The sequence below is a fragment of the Malus domestica genome, chromosome 02 (genome assembly GCF_042453785.1).
Source record: "Malus domestica chromosome 02, GDT2T_hap1".
Lineage (NCBI taxonomy): Eukaryota > Viridiplantae > Streptophyta > Magnoliopsida > Rosales > Rosaceae > Malus > Malus domestica.
Window position 1 is genome coordinate 8,991,815 of NC_091662.1, and position 17,150 is coordinate 9,008,964.

At 38.3% G+C, this 17,150-nt stretch overlaps 1 protein-coding gene across 2 annotated transcripts; it reads right to left on the bottom strand.

Annotated features, from left to right (window-relative positions):
- Positions 1–12,203: 12,203 nt before the first annotated feature.
- On the bottom strand, positions 12,204–16,233 carry LOC103455250 (disease resistance protein RPV1-like). 2 transcript variants are annotated; one of them, XM_070807862.1, is made up of 5 exons: positions 15,604–16,233; positions 14,279–15,386; positions 13,854–14,150; positions 12,870–13,715; positions 12,204–12,752 (listed from the first exon to the last, which is right to left on the bottom strand). In XM_070807862.1, the coding sequence occupies exons 1-5, from the start codon at positions 16,098–16,100 to the stop codon at positions 12,354–12,356; spliced, it is 3,147 nt and encodes a 1,048-aa protein (XP_070663963.1). In that variant the 5' UTR covers positions 16,101–16,233; the 3' UTR covers positions 12,204–12,353. The 2 variants fall into 2 exon arrangements, with proteins under 2 accessions (XP_070663963.1, XP_070663966.1); XM_070807865.1 differs by having other exon boundaries at positions 12,583–12,777.
- Positions 16,234–17,150: the final 917 nt, after the last annotated feature.

The window sequence follows — 17,150 nt, forward strand, 5'->3', positions numbered from 1 at the left end:
TATATATATATAACAAAATGAAAGCGTCGTTGCTTCTCTGCCTTATATTAGAGTTAGTCTTCCGTTCACATTGGTAAACAAAATATATAATATAAAACTGAAGAATGAATTTTCTCAAAGCCTAGTTGTTTGCAATCTAAATTAGGGTTTTTCTATAATACTTCAATGTATGAGATGCGACTGTATTTGAAAGGTCAGATTGAAACTGTCAAGATTAGGCCTGGCATTTTGGACCCAACCCGTTAACCCGACCCGACCCAACCCGTTAATATTTGTATTTGGGTGGATGCTTAACGGGTCGGGTCGTTAACGGATGAACCCGTTAATAACTGTTAAATAACGGGTCACTTTGGGTCAACCCGTTAGGACCCGTTAGCACCCGTTAGTTGAGGATATTTTAGTAATTTTAGTAAAATCTTAATAACAAAAAATAAACTTTATGCAAAAAATAAAAATAAAAATAATTGTTAACGGGTGTTAACGGGTGAAACGGGTGACCCGTTAGCTTAACGGGTCGGGTTCGGTGACCCGTTAGCTTAACGAGTTAGGTTCGGATGACCCGTTAACTTAACGGATCGGGTTGCCCGACCCAAACCCAATAAATCCGACCCGTTTACAGGTCTAGTCAAGATCCATTTTTTCTAGCAAGTCATGCATCAAAATCTAAATCAGCTGCAGCAGCATCAACCAAAAGTACTTTTGAGAAAAGCATTGAATAAGTAGAAATGTGAAATCAAAAGTTAAGAGTGACTGGAAGTTGCATAGCTTACCGGAGGTCCAGTCACCAGCAAGCACTTGCCGGGAAGGCCATCTTTCGCTTCTCCTCCTCCTCCCTCTTCCACTGTCGTTCGTTTTCACCCTCGCTCGATCAGCCAACATGACTAACAGGAACGACAAGTCGTTGTGCAAGAGAGGGTACGCTGTTGATAATTTGATATCGTCACTGCTTTGGGCTGGGTATGTTTGGAGAATAAGGCCCGACCAGCCCATATGAGCCCAAAAAATTTAACCTCCTGCACGGTAATTTTTTTTTTTTCTCCTGAACAATTGATATTGTCTACGCTAGGAGGAGGAGGAGTAGGCTTAGCCTCACAATCAGTTAACAATAATGTGGTTCAAATGCCGATATTTTAAATACTGACTAAAAATCACTCGGAAGTCGGAGTACTCAAACTTTGTCATGTTTGTTGGTCCTCAGTGTTTATGTTGTTGCTTCTGTGGCAAGGAACAGTTGATGATAATATTAAATTAAAAATGAGATTTATCCATTTGATTCTAAAGGCAGTTTAAGAGTTAGCATTACTTATTTGTTATCTATTTTTTAGCCAGGAGGAAAATCTGATAATCTTAGAGGCAGTGATATAGATCCACGTTTATTATTCCATCATGGAATATACCATCAGGCTGTAACTTGTTGGATTGTGACTCCATCAAAAATTACTTGCAATTAATTCAACCAAGTGAGTCCATTTCTACTACCAAATTTAGCCTTATTATTTCCTTTGAGAAATTGTCTATGCAGGACGTTCGTCGTTTGTCTTCATTTTCATTCACTTGAACATGTATGATCATTTCTTCACATTAACGGGGATGGCACTGGCAGAATCAAATTATTTGGCAAAGATAACACCCAAGCTCTACATGCTTCTGTCAATGCAGTTCCAAGCAAGTTTATATACAGGTTATGTTTCGATCTCCAACTGTTTTGTTTCGGTTTTCATGTTAATGTAATGAAAATTTGAGACCCTTTTCGTATTGAAAAGTATATTAGTCGGTTCTTCGTACGATGATTTGATAGTCTGATGTAAATTGTGATGTTTGAGTTCAGTGTATGGAGAACCAAGGCATACTTCTAAATGTAAATTCCAAGAACCACATTGAGGCAAGTTTCTGCACTATATTTTCCTCTGATTTATTTTCCGACGTTCGATGAATGAATGATCGAACTTAGGTTTTGGGTTTGTTTATCTACTGCATTTTAATAATTATTTTGCAATGTTGTGTTTAGGTTTGGGACATAGACTAAAATAATTACAATCAAAACATGTACTAGTCTCAGACATTACAAACTTAATCGTTTTACTAGGAATTGCCAATTTTATACTAACACAAGCCTCTATTGATCACAGTAGTTGTCGACATACCTTGGTGTAAGCTTTTGGCAAATGCCGGCAGGAGTTGGGAAATGCCCAACATGTGTTCGACGAAATGGTCCAATAAATTATTTTTTTCTTTTCTTAATTATAGCTTCATTATTTGAAAATTCTAGCTCCTCCACTAGACATCAATATGCGTCCGCTTAGAATGATCATCCACTGGCTCCGAAGACAAGGAAAGTCATTGCTCTTGGTAATCATATGCATCATAGAAGATATCTGAGCCCGCCGAGGAGGAGGGTTTCAAATTGCAATAGTGATTAACAAAGTCCAGCATATGTCGCTTGCTAGAAATCTAAAGAGTACAAATGAAACACAAAATTGACATTATTATAGAGAATTAACTATATAAATAAAAACACTGTAAGGGGAAGAAATATACGTACTCTCCCTTTCGGAAAGGATGTCCTGACAAATTTGCTACTTCTCTAAGAGCTCTCCTCCACATCAAGACCTTCTCCTTCTTGTCTTGGAATTTGCTCTCATGGCCTGTAAAAGCGTCACCGAAACTGCTCTTTTGATTTCGTACATGGGATGGATCCACCTTGTAAAAAACTGGCAAAACTATTTGTTTCTTTGATTCTCTACATTGAAGGATCTTGACGAGGTCGTCCAAGCATCACCTTGAGGATGCATAGCTTTTAGAGAATATGATGGACTCTTCAATTGCTTTGAGAAGAGCCAGAGATATTTCTTCTCTTCTTGGAAGCTGGCAATCAGAGAAGGTGTGGATTCCCTTATCGATCAAACCCTTGTATAAATGACCGGTAAAATTGGTGCGTGTATCCTCTTCTCTATAGCTCAAAAAGACATCGTATTTCCATGAAGGATGGTGAAGGAAGAAGAAGAGACAAGTTGACCTGCCATAGGAGAACTAAAGCTAGATAAACTTAAGAAAAGAGCCTCCCAAAGGATTGGAATATGCAGTATGTATTGAACTAAACATGGTAAATACCAATATTAAACTAAACATGGTAAATACCAAAAATATATATGACAATATTTGGGAATTTCTTATATATTCATTAATCTCCAAAGTGGAGTATATATAGGAGTTACAATTGGTATTACATATGTACTTCACCAATGTGGGACAATAAACTACTATTTACACTTTAACTAATATATAACTCGCAACACTCCCCCTCAAGTTTTTGCAAAGATGTCACGCATGCCTAACTTGTCAAGCGAGTTGGAAAACACACTATTAGACACAGCCTTAGTAAGAACATCAGCAAGTAGATCTTCAGATCTCACAAACAGAAACATAATAATTACAGCATCAAATTTTTCCTTAATGAAATGTCGATCAATCTCCACATGTTTTGTTCAACCATGTTGCACTGGATTATGAGCAATCTCAATAGCAGTCTTGTTATCACAATGAAGTTTCATAGCACCTTTGGGGTTAAACCCAAGATCTCTCAACAATTTTTGCAACTACAACAACTCACATACACCATGCGACATACCACGAAACTCAACTTCTGCACTTGACCTAGCCACCACTTTTTGTTTCTTGCTTCTCCAAGTAACTAAATTACATCCACAAACGTAAAGTATCCAGATGTAGATCGCCGATTAGTGATAGAACCTGCCCAATCTGCATCTGTATACCCTTCGACATTCAAATGACCATTCTTGGAGAAAACCAGGCCTCTGCCAGGAGCCATCTTCAAGTACCTTAAAATACGAGTTACTGCATCCATATGAGCTTTATTAGGTGAGTGCATAAACTGACTTACCACACTAACTGCATAAGCAATGTCAGGGAGAGTGTGAGACAAATAAATTAATCTCCCCACAAGCCTCTGATACTGTTTCTTATTAGTAGGAACTTGATCTGGAAATAAGCACAGACGATGATTCTGCTCAATCGGAGTATCAACAGGTTTGCAATCTAACATACCTGTTTCAGCTAACAAATCAAGAACATATTTCCGTTGAGACAGAAAAATACCATGCTTGGATCGTGCAACCTCGATTCCAAGAAAATACTTCAATTCACCCAATTCTTTCATCTCAAACTCAGTAGCTAGGTACTTTTGAAGGCGTTGTATCTCCTTCTGATCATCACCAGTCACTATCATGTCATCAACATAAATAATCAATGCAGTTAGCTTATCATTTTGTCACTTTAGAAACAAAGTATGATCTGAATGAATCTGGATATACCCAAACTTCTTCATTGAACTTGTAAACCTCTCAAACCACGCTCCAGGAGATTGTTTCAAACCATACAAGGTCTTTCGTAACATGCATACAACACCTTTTCTAGGAGATGTTCCAACACCAGGTGGGAGATCCATATACACTTCCTCCTTAAGATCACCATGAATTAAAGCATTCTTAACATCAAACTGCAATAGAGGCTAATCCTGGTTTGCTGCTAAGGACAGAAGAACACGCACGGTATTAAGTTTGGCAACATGAGCAAAGGTCTCCTGATAGTCCACTCCATAGGTTTGAGTATAACCTTTAGCAACTAATCTGGCTTTATACCGGTCAATAGAACCATCTGCTTTGTGCGTAATAGTAAACACCCATCTACATCCAACGGCTTTCTTCCCATTTGGTAAAGGAACCAAATCCTAAGTAAAATTCTTTTCCAAAGCTTCTATCTCAACTTGCATTGCATTAACCCACTTAGGGTCAGACAAAGCATCTTGCAATTTTGTTGAAATTGATACACTAGATAGCTGACATAGGTAAGATGCATATGGTTTGGATAAACGATAAGTAGACACATAATTGTTGATAGGATATTTGGCTTTGGCATGCATATCAAGCTCATATTGTACTTTAGGTTTTCCACGATTAGCTCGTGAAGGCAATTGATAAGTAGAAGAATCATCAAAATTTACCTCATGTATGCCATCATCTTGTACCAAACTGTTAGAAGAATCATCACTGGACGAACCATCATCAGGCAACTCGTTAGACATATCAACAGCAGGCAATCGATCATCAGAAAGTAATTCATCAGACATACTAACAGGCAACTCGCTGGGCACATCTGATCTATCGTCAGTAGAAATTATTCCGGGAATAACAGGTGACCGATCACTATCTGTAGTCGACTGATCAGTATCACGCAACATAATAGGTTATGTTCCTAACTTTGCCTGTAACACATCATCCATACCATCTCTTCAAATCTGCACTTCATTCCCCCTCTCCCCCTGAAGTGGAGAGTCGGAAGAGGGCTTCACAAAATACGAAACTTCCTTATGGAAGGTGACATCCATGGTAATATAAGTTTTTTGAGTTGGAGGATGATAGCACTTATAGCATTTTTATTGTTAGCATACCCAATAAAGACACACCGGAGAACACATGCATCAAGTTTACTCCGCTGATGAGAGTAGACATGCACATACGCAATACACTCAAACACTTTCGGAGGAAGCTTTGATACAGAAACAAGAGAAACATGTTTTTGTAGCACATCGAACGGTGTCTGAAAATCAAGAACCCTACTTGGAACATGATTGATCAAATACACAGCAGCCAAAACAGTATGACCCCACAAATGATTAGGAACACATTTATCCAACATTAAGGAGCGAGCAACCTCCATTACTTGACGATTCTTCCGTTCGGACACACCATTTTGTTGGGGTGTAAACGGAGTAGTCGTCTGGTGAATAATACCATGATCATGAAAAAAAACATGCCAAATTGTGATTCACATATTCTCCTCCGTTATCAGACCTGAAGACCTTAACTTTGATCTGAAACTGAGTAGACACCATTATACAAAATTCTTGAAGAAGTAACGGAACATCACTCTTATTGTTCATCAAGAACACCCAAGTTAACCAAGTACAATCATCAATAAAAGTAACAAACCAACGGAATCCATTAGAAGTAACTTTCGCCGGACCCCACACATCAGAATGTATCAAATCAAATGGCAAAGTAGCTTTAGAATCATTTACGGGAAAGGAAGCACGATGACTCTTAGCCATGACACATGTTTCACACTTGAACTCCGAATCACTACAAGTGCGAAACAAAGAAGGAAATAGATGTTTCATATAACTGAATGATGGATGTCTCAATCGTCGATGCCACAACCAAATTTGATGTCTGTCATCCACTTTAGCACTTAAAACTTGATAATTATTTGAACCAGAAATAACAGTATCCTCCATAGTCAAGATGTACAAACCCCCTATTCTTTTACCATGACCAATTATCTTCTAAGTTTGAATATCTTGAAAATAACAATACGTAGGGTAGAAGTGAGCAGAACAATATAAGGTATCAAGAAGTTTTCCTACCGACAAAAGATTGCACTTAACATCAGGAATAAGTAAAGCACGAACCAATGATAAAGTTGGAGTCAGAGAGATAGTGTCTTCACCCTTCACAGGGGAATGTGCTCTATTTGCACTAGTAATATACAGATCACGAATATAGTCACATAACTCATCAAACACTTTAGGGTCACTAGTCACATGATCAGTGACCCCAGTATCAATTATCCATTTATTTGTTCCACCAAGATGCATAACAACACTATGATTATATTGAGAAATACAAAATCACGAACAAAAAAGGCACAAAAGATACGCAGCGGAATGAAAATAATTTACCAAAACACTGTAGCAGAACATTGTTCACGGCACTGTAGCAGAGACTATTTACGGCACTGTAGATGACACTGTTCACAAAGCAGACCACTGTTCACGCATTGTACTGTAGCGCGACACTATTCATTTTTTTTTTTCACGAAGGAAATCACAAAAAATGTGGGCACAAAATTTAAAGCACATAGGTCACCAAGAGCGAACTGCTTTAATGCCATATTGAACTAAACATGGTAAATACCAATATTAAACTAAACATGGTAAATACCAAAAATATATATGACAATATTTGGGAATTTCTTATATATTCATTAATCTCCACAGTGAAGTATATATATGAGTTACAATTGATATTACATATGTACTTCACCAATGTGGGACAATAAACTACTATTTACACATTAACTAATATATAACTCGCAACAGTATGGTATGGACAACAGAATCTCTCTTGATATATCAGTCCTTGTACTTTTCTTCCTACTTTATCAAGTCAAGTTGGACAAGGAACTTTCGTGGCATCTTCCTTCCAAAAGCAATTTCTACCAAGCATTTTCCAACCTATTACCTTTCAACGTGGATAGGAACTTTCGTGGCAATTTCCTTTCAAAAGTGATTTCTACCAAACATTTTCCTACCTACTATCTTTCAATCTGCACAGGAACTTTCGTGGAAACTTGATATCAGCAACAGTGCTTTTGCCGACACCCTGCACCTGAAATCAGCTGTAATAGCATCAACCAAAAGCATTTTTGAGAAAATCATTGACTGAGTAGAAATATGAAATCAAATGTTAAGATTGACTGGAAGTTGAATAGCTTACCGGAGGTCCAGACATCAGCAAGCACTATCCGGGACCGGCCTTGTCAGGCCCCGATCTCGACATACGTCCAGGATTGACAAGTGACGTCATCAAAAACCATATATCTAACATACCCCGGCGTCGGAATATGTACCAATCGCATCTCGAGCCTTGATTTGCGTAGTGATTATTTGTATACTTTATGGTTGCATCTAATCTCCTCGTTAGACTGCCTACGTACCCTTAATAGGGATCAAGTCATTCGTAGTCCACCATTTCACTGTACTCAAACATTTATCACATAAATCGCTATGTCTCAACAATATATCACAATGCATACCATGCAATATGTTCAAGAACCAATGACAAAGAACAATATTCTTCTCTAGCCACATTGATCAACTAGAATAATCATAATAATAACATCCATATCCAAAGTCATTCCGCAATCCCGTCAATTAATCAATTCATGAATCAAAATGCATGATCTTAGCATTTATTTATGTTAATCAATCAATGCGATAACTTATCATTTCACGAATTTAACTAAGGAACACTATATAATTCCCTACTAAGATTATGAGTAATAAACATGGTAATTCTAATTTATATTCACAAGGTTTATTAGGGGTAATTCCCATCCACTCGATTCTAGGGTTTTAGACTAACCTTAGGGATATGACCAAGTGCAAGGATTCCGAACCACTCAACGGAATCCAACAATCTTGGGTTCCAGACCACTCAACGGAACTAAAATATCAAGCTGCTTCTCGTAATCTACCCAGACCTATCATATGTACAATCATGCCTACATCAAGGAGATGGCACACTAGGCAAATCAGACATTTAGATAAGTTGCAAAGCTCGGGTGAGTGACAATAATACAAGTATGTGATATTCAATTAAAATAGATCATCGATCACAATCTATAAACATCAAGTATAAAATCATGTTTTGTGGAATCATAATCAAGACGTCGAAAACTCCATAGGAGTCACCTGGACATCCAACGGTTTTTCTAATTCAAACCATAAGATTCTTAAAAACCATTGTTCATATGTACATTAAAAATTAGAGCTAAAGGGACGCAGTTCTGCCGAAGCTTACATAAGTAACCAAACAGGAAGTGGCCCCCTATCACAGATTAACCAAGTAGAACCACCCCTGTAGTAATCAAGTAGGCAGTGACCCCCTATTGCGGATTAACCAAGCAGAGTCACTCCTACGCATTTGTTAGGCAATGATCACCTATCGCGGATTACCCAAGCATGATCACTCCTAAGTGTGTGTGTGTATGGCCATACCAAAGATATAAGGATCGCCTATCGCAGATTAACCAAGCAGGACCATGGTCCCCTATCGCAAATTAACCAAGCAGGACCACTAGGACCCCCTATCGCGGATTAACCAAGCAGGGTCATAGGCAGTGATCACCCATCGCGGATTAACCAAGCATGATTACTCCTAAGTATACATGGTCATCAGGATCGCCAATCGCGGATTAACCAAGCAGAATCCATAAATAATATGGTCCCCTATCGTGAATTAACCAAGCAGGACCATTAGTGACCCTCTACTAGCCCTCACTTTAACAAACATTTCAATAAGCAATTCGAATCACTTTTTCACAAATATTACCAATCCATGAATCAAATCACATTTAATAAAAATAGATCGATGGCCAATTATAAAAGAATCACATTTTAACATAAAACACATTTATAAAACCAAGTCATATCCACAAAGGATACTAATATAAGAAAACAGGGTAATAACCATATCACATGTATTAAAGTCACTCACCGAGACAATACCGCAAAGCCTCACTGAGTCTCTAGTAATACTAATTTTAGTTGTATGAACGATTCAAGACATGTTGATCAAAAGTCAACTCTCGATCAACGGTGGGGTCCACATCCCTATGTAATTTGATCTGGAAGATCTGCACATCAGATTTTGGATCCATAATATTTTAAAATACACGTTATGCCTCTAGAACAACATGCTAAAATTTCATCACGATATGACGGTCGGATCTCCGTCAATTTCTAGAATTAGGTGGTGATCAACAATTTGTTTTACAAACTTAGAAATCTCATTCAGGAAGATCCATAAGTCGGATTCCTGATCCGTAAGTTTCTATGATAGTCAAATATTATGTTCTATAACGCATTAAGGTTTGGTGACGATCCAACGGTCGGATCATCGATTCATATTTTAACCAAGTAATGTATCGTAATGAAACTAAGTTCAAACATTCAAATTATGTCATACGGATATCAAACATGAACCCAGGGCATCTAATAGTACTTAAAAAGATATTGTCGTCCCACTGGCCACGTGCCGCCACAGGTGGCGGTCGGCCATCCCGACTCGCCTGAAAATTCAACTACTTCAAAAAATTCTCAATTTTTACCAGAATGAAGATCTCAATGAGTAGAGTAAGTTTCATACCTGTGACTAAGGCCAATTTGGCTGGGAAACACCTCGATTTTACACAAACCTGACGGAAACCCTAAAGAGGGTGTGCTTCGATTTGATCCCCATACTCGCTCTGATGCCTCCACCACTGCTTGTGCTTTGTTCCTAAGGTTGAGGGGAGCCTGACCATGGTGGTATTCAATGGTGTTGATTTCCCAAATGGTGGAATCGCCGCTTCCATCCGGTGCACCCATTGGTGCGGTTTCACCCAAAAGCAATCCAATTTTCACAATTTTTCGGTTGAAAATGGGTGAGAGAACGATTGGGCTAGAAGCAAGGATCATTTTGGCACCGGTCCCGTCGTCAACGGTGGTCGAAATCGGAAAATATGGTCGGGTCGAGTCAAAAATACAACCGGGTCCAAGGAGGGATCCAGTTCCCTTCCTCCTCCTCTCTCTCCTTTCCCCTCCTTGTTTCTTCTGTTTTTGATTGGTCCTTCTCCCCCTCTTTTTCTCTCCTTTCTCTCCTTTCTTTTCTTTCCTTTCTATCCCAGCCGTCCATCTCTTATTTTGCTTTCATCCTAGCCACACACGTGGCACATCCTTTGCTCCAGATTTTCTGGAGCCTTCTAAATGAGGGCGCCCCTAATTTCAAACGTTAATAACTCTTTCGTTATAACTCTATTTCATGAACGGTTTACGCCTACGAGTTCGTGAGATCGAGCTCTATTCAAAGATATAAATTGTGACCTCGAACGGTCTAAGAATTTTAAATAATTAATCTCCAAACTTCACTCTTTGTAACTAGTTTAATTAAAATCTAATTTCAAATAAACTAATATAAATTCCCAAAAAATAATATAAAATCTCAATAACACAAATACTTAGATTACAACAGTGAAATCCAGGAACGGAATTTCACAGGCCTTCTTACATCCATATTCGAATGCACTTAATAGACGTGATTCTCTAGTGAAAAGGACACTTTCTAGACTCAAGTGGTTTTTTAGGGAGAGAATCGAACAAAAACTTGAAAAACATGAGTAAAAGTTCAAAACTATTTGAGCTACAAGTCACCCATAAGCAGGTATAGACTCAAACTTTGTCTTTTTGTTGGTCCTCAGTGTTTATGTTGTTGCTTTTGTGGCAAGGAACAGTTGATAACATCACTTATTTGTTATCTATTTTGTAGCCCAATACCTCTGCAATTGCAATGACAAGGAATCCAATGTTCCATCAAAGATCAAAGAACATTGCGAGGAGATATCACTATATAAGAAAGGCACTGCAGTTAAATATAATCAATTTGATTCATTGCAAATCTGACAACAATTAGCTGACATTTTTACAAAGGCATCGCCAAAGGACAGGTTTTGTATATTTAGAGAAATGCTTGATGTTAAACCAGTAACAAGCTTAGAAGGAAGTGTTGATATGTAAGCATGATTGCTGGATCAAAGTCCAGAATTGGTGAGGTTCAAGTTTGAAGAATAGAAGGATTTGTTCTTAGATTTATTAGTGTTCTTATTTTGCAATGAACGGTAAGATTATAACATCTTAACGGTGTATAGCTTGGTACGCGTCTAGTTTGTTATGTTTTTAAGTGAAACCGTGTGCCTTCCACGTGATCACCATCACGTTGCTTATGAAGGCAACGGCTATAATGTTCGGCTTTGATGCCGAGAATCTAACATTCGAATCCAACGTGATTTCCAGGAGCAACAAACTCCATTTTTGTTCTTGGGTATTCTCTACAATCCCAGTTCATTGAGCACTTCAATTTCTTGTTGAATTTCATACAAAATCCTCACTAAAATCAACCTAGAAAACTCTAAAACACTAACATGTATATTTATATGGATCAAGAAAACAGAAGTGCAAAAGATTGTAGAACAAGGAGAAGTTACCAAACGAGTTCTCGGTTATTAGTTTTAAAAAATGGAAACTAGAACCTGAAATGGTCATTAAACGGCCTCTTAGTTTTAAAGATTAGAAAAGTGCAAACGAACTCATACATTAATTTATGTATATGTGCGTACACAAACTCCTAATATATCAGAAATTGTAGATCATCTGAAGTGGACGGTTGCCGTTGCTCCTCCTCCTCAATATGAATAGGAACATTGAGATCAATCTGCCTGCGCTTCGGATGATCATCCGCTGGCTTCAAAGATAAGGAAAGCTGTTATTGCTGATGATCATATTCATCATCGATGATATCTAAGGATCCATATGGACGAGGCCTCTTCCCAAGACTACTCGTTGGTCCCAAAGACAAGGGAAGCTGTTCGTCTTGGTTGTCTAAAAAAGGTCGTACCCAGTGCACAAGGGTCCCGCTTTACGCAGGGTCTGGAAGAGGTGAATGTCGGCTAGCCTTATATTACAACCACTCGTCTAGTAAGGGGTGCACCCCGCAGCTTTTAATGCATGTGCCTTTCTGGAAACAAAATATAACTTGACAAATATCTCCCTGCTGCTTGTGCTCGTCTAAATCCACTAACATGAGCCACACATGAGCTGCCTTCATGTCCTTGCCATACCAGAAAACTTTTTTTTTAAACTGTGGTATTCCGCTGATGGAAATATAATGAGGATGATCAATTGGTGGTTCAAGAACAAAAGATAGAGCCAATCCTGACAACATATCCCCTTGTAAATTTAGAGGAATTTCAAAACAAAATTCAAATGTTGTTGGCTCTTCAAAGGAAAAATATCTGAACCACTTTGGAACTTCATTGCCCGGAAGAACAATTTCCAATTTAGAGCACCGAAGAGATTCCTGCAATAGCAAATAATGTAGATAACTAATTACAATTAGTCATGATCTGACCTCTCTCTCTCAAGCATCAACAAAATATATTTAAATTTCAAGAGAAATTAAGAAAGGAAGAGGAACCTGATTCAACAACAAATTGTTTTCCAACTTTGCAACCTCATCGCCACTTAGTCCAAAGCAATTGCGCAAGTCCAGACGCTTAAGCATTGGGGGCAATTTTGACATTTTCTCCAAAGATGTGCAATCATCGAGATACAAGTGCTTTAGTATTGGTGGAAGGACTTGTGGAATTTCCCGAAGCCTCTTGCAACCACTCAAAGAAAGTTCCTCCAAGATGGAAAATTGGCTAATGCAATCCGGAAGACAAACAAAATTGTTTCTCGACAGATCAAGAAATTTTAATCTGGAATAGCAATCAAGAGGCACAAGAAAATTACTTTCTGAAAGATTGCATCCTCTAAAATCAAGATAGTATAGGTTGGAAAGGGCTATTGTGATACACTTGTCATCTAAAATATCCAAATCAGCTGTGGTCAGATTTGGACATCCACATATGTACACATTTGTAAGGTTCTCACAACCACGTGCTTCCAAGCTTTCAAGCCCAGTAAGATAAGCAATTGATGAAGGCAATTCTCTTATGCCACTTCTTTTTATGTCCAAACGCCATAGGGATTTCATCTTGTTCTCTATTACTGGGAAAGTCTCAAGCCTTGTGCAACCACAAAGAGAGAGCTTTTTAAGGGATCTCAATCCAAGTCTTGTTACAAACCTCGTAAGCCTAGAGCACCCACTAAGATCCATTTCGACAAGTTTATCAAGGAATCCAACAGAATCATCAACCTCAACCAAACTTTTACATTCACTTAAGTCCAAGTGCTTTAGGTTTGGGATTCCGGAGAAGTCGGGGATTTTTTCCAAGAATTTGCAACCACTTAAATTCATAGATGTAAGCTTTGCTGAATTCTGTGAAACCAAAAACAAAGACAAAACAAAAATTCACTGGTTTTAAAAAGAATACTATGAAACACTTAGACTACTTTTTTTTGGGAAATAAAATATATGTTCAAATAATAATGATTCAAAATAATTTGAAGTATGTACCTTAAATCCCTTTAGTTGCCTGATGCCACTATATGATATATCAAACATAACAAGATGCCTTGGATTATAATTAGATGGCAAATTGAACACAACCGTATGCTCTCGATGAATATTGGATCGTCCACTCAATTCAATCCACCTCAAATCATTGGGCAGATAATCAACGTGTCCAAAAAAGCGTGCATTACGGTATATAAAAATTTCAAGATTTACCATCTGCGAGAAGCTTCCTACATTCAAAGTTATCACATCTGGTTCGGGCAGCTCCACCACAATGCCTTTAATTTTCTTTGTTCCCTAAGATGGAAAAAAGAAATAATGTTAGCAAACAAGTCATATAACAAAGAATTCACAAAGGCTGTTTTAAAATCCTTTTTTTTTCTATATCATGCCAAATTAAATGTAAGAAAATATATTGTACTTACTTGATTTTCAGTTAGAACATGGTACACATCTTCATGAAACCACAACCTGCTACGTTTCCCTGGTTCAGTGGGAGATTCTTCGTAAACTATACGCTTACCCATTTTTTCTAGCAAGTCATGCATCAAAATCATATTATCTTCAATAGTTATGATGGCATTCTCAACGAGTACTTCAATACAATCTTGAGGTACATTGAGCTTCGAACTTTTTAATATCTGTAACACGTAGTCTTTATGGTTACCCTTAAAGAAACATGCAATGTCTAGGAAAACTTGTTGCACAACATTATCCCAGGCATCATAACTTTTTTGAAGTATTCTTTGAATATCTGTATAAGGTTCTCTTACGTAAGAATCATAACTATCCAATATAGCTTTCCAGCGATCTATACTTTTCTTACGCAGATGAGAACCTATCAAATTAAGAGCTAACGGAAGGCCTTGAGCATAAGCTATTGCACGACGTGCAAGTATTAAATAATCATCTGGAGGTTCATTTATTCCGAAGGCGTTCAAACTTAAAAGCTCAAGAGCCTTGTCATCCATTAGCTTTTGGACCTCATATATCAACTCAACTCCATAAGATTCCAGCAATCCTCTATTTTTTGAGGTTATGATCACTCTGCTACCCTCACCGAACTTATCAACTTCAACCAAGTTGTTTAACTGCTCCAATCGATCCACATCATCAAGAATTAAGAGAATCTTCTTTCCCCTCAACAGTTTCTTTATAAGGCTGATTCCTTCATGAACATCGACAACTTTCAACTCTGTACCGCATAGAACCTTAGAAAGAAGAGTGTTTTGTAGTTGGATTACGCCTTGACGTGATGTTGATGCTTCTCTAACATCTGCCAAGAAACATCTACCTTCAAACTTATGAGCAATCGCATTATAAACAGCTTTTGCAATTGTTGTCTTGCCTATTCCAGATATCCCCCAAATCCCAACCACACAACGATCATTTCCACCAACACCTAAAAGCTCTTTCACCTCTTGTACGCACGATTGTATTCCAACTGGGTGTTTGGCCACATTCAAACATGTGTCACCACGTACTTTGACTAAGATATCCTCAACAATGTTGCTGATAAATGTAGCTTCAGATCTAGCAGTTCAAAACAAATAACACATTTAATCAGTGACCTTTTTTTCTATATTTCTATCCAAATGAAAAAGGGTTTCAAATTGCACTAGTGATTACTAAAGTCCAGCATGTGTCGCTTGCTAGAAATCTAAAGAGTAAAAATGAAACACAAAATTGACATTATTATAGAGAATTAACTATATAAATAAAACACTGTAAGGGGAAGAAATATACGTACTCTCCCCTTCGGAAAGCATATCCTGACAAATTTGCTACTTCTCTAAGAGCTCTCCTCCACATCAAGACCTTCTCCTTGTTGTCTTTGAATTTGCTCTCATGGTTTGTAAATGCGTCACCGAAACTATTCGTTTGATTTCGTACATGGGGCGGATCCACCTTGTAAAAAACTGGCAAAACTATTTGTTTCTTTGATTCTCTACATTGAAGGATCTTGACGAGCTCGTCCAAGCACCACCTTGAGGATGCGTAGCTTTTAGAGAATATGACAAGAGAAATTCTCGACTCTTCAACTGCTTGGAGAAGAGCCGGAGATATTTCTTCTCCTCTTGGAAGCTGGCGATCGATGAAGGTGTGGATTCCTTTATCGACCAAACCCTTGTATAAATGATCGGTAAAATTGGTGCGTGTATCCTCTCCTCTAAAGCTCAAAAAGACATCGTATTTCCATGAAGGATTACTGGTGAAGGAAGAAGAAGAGACAAGTTGACCTGCCATAGGAGAACTAAAGCCAGATAAACTTCAAAAAAGAGCCTCTCAAAGGATTGGAATATGCAGTATGGTATGGACGATGAACTCTCTCTTGCTATATCAGTCCTCATTTTTCTTACTACTTATCTGGTAAAGTTGAACAAGGAACTTTCGTGGCAACTTCCTTCTAAAAGCAATTTCCACCAAGCATTTTCCTACCTACTACCTTTCAATGTGAACAGGAACTTTCGTGGTAATTTCTTTCCAAAAGTGATTTCTACCAAGCATTTGCCTACCGACTATCTTTCAATCCGGACAGGAACTTTCATGGAAACTTGATTTCAGCAACGGTGCTTTTTCCGACACCCTGCACCCGAAATCAGTTGCAGCAGCATCAACCAAAAGCACTTTTGAGAAAATCATTGACCAAGTAGAAATATGAAATCAAAAGTTAAGAGTAACCGGAAGTTGAAGAGCTTACCGGAGGTCCAGCCGCCAGCAAGCACTTTCCGGGATCAGCCATCTCTCGCTTCTCCTCCGCCTCCCTCTTCCACTGTCGTTCGCTTTTACCCCCGCTCGATCAGCCAACACGACTAACAGAATCCACAAGTCGTTGTGGAAGAGAGGATACGCATGTTGGATATAAGGCCCGACCGGCCCATATCAGCCCAAAAAACTTGACCTTCTGTGAGGTAATTTTAATTTTAACCCCACAGTAACCGTAATAATTTGATATTAAAATAGACCGACACTGTCAAAAGACTATCTCCAATGGTGGCTTATAACCTAAAATTTTCTTTTTTTTCCTCTCAAAACCCACTCCAACCCAAAACTTAAACCAAACCTAAAAGGAAGGCAAATATCAACCACAATTTAGCCCACAAAATAAAATGAGACCTACAAGTGAGAGTGAAAAGTGGGCTGTGAAGCCCACACCCCCAAAACCCAACACTCCTCACGCGCCCTTTTTTTTCCAGCCGAAGGCCCACCCATGTGGGTTGGTCCCCCTTGTTGTCAACCTTACTGTAGCCCAACAACTACTTTTGTTCATCCAACTGCCAGTTTAATTGGACCGTT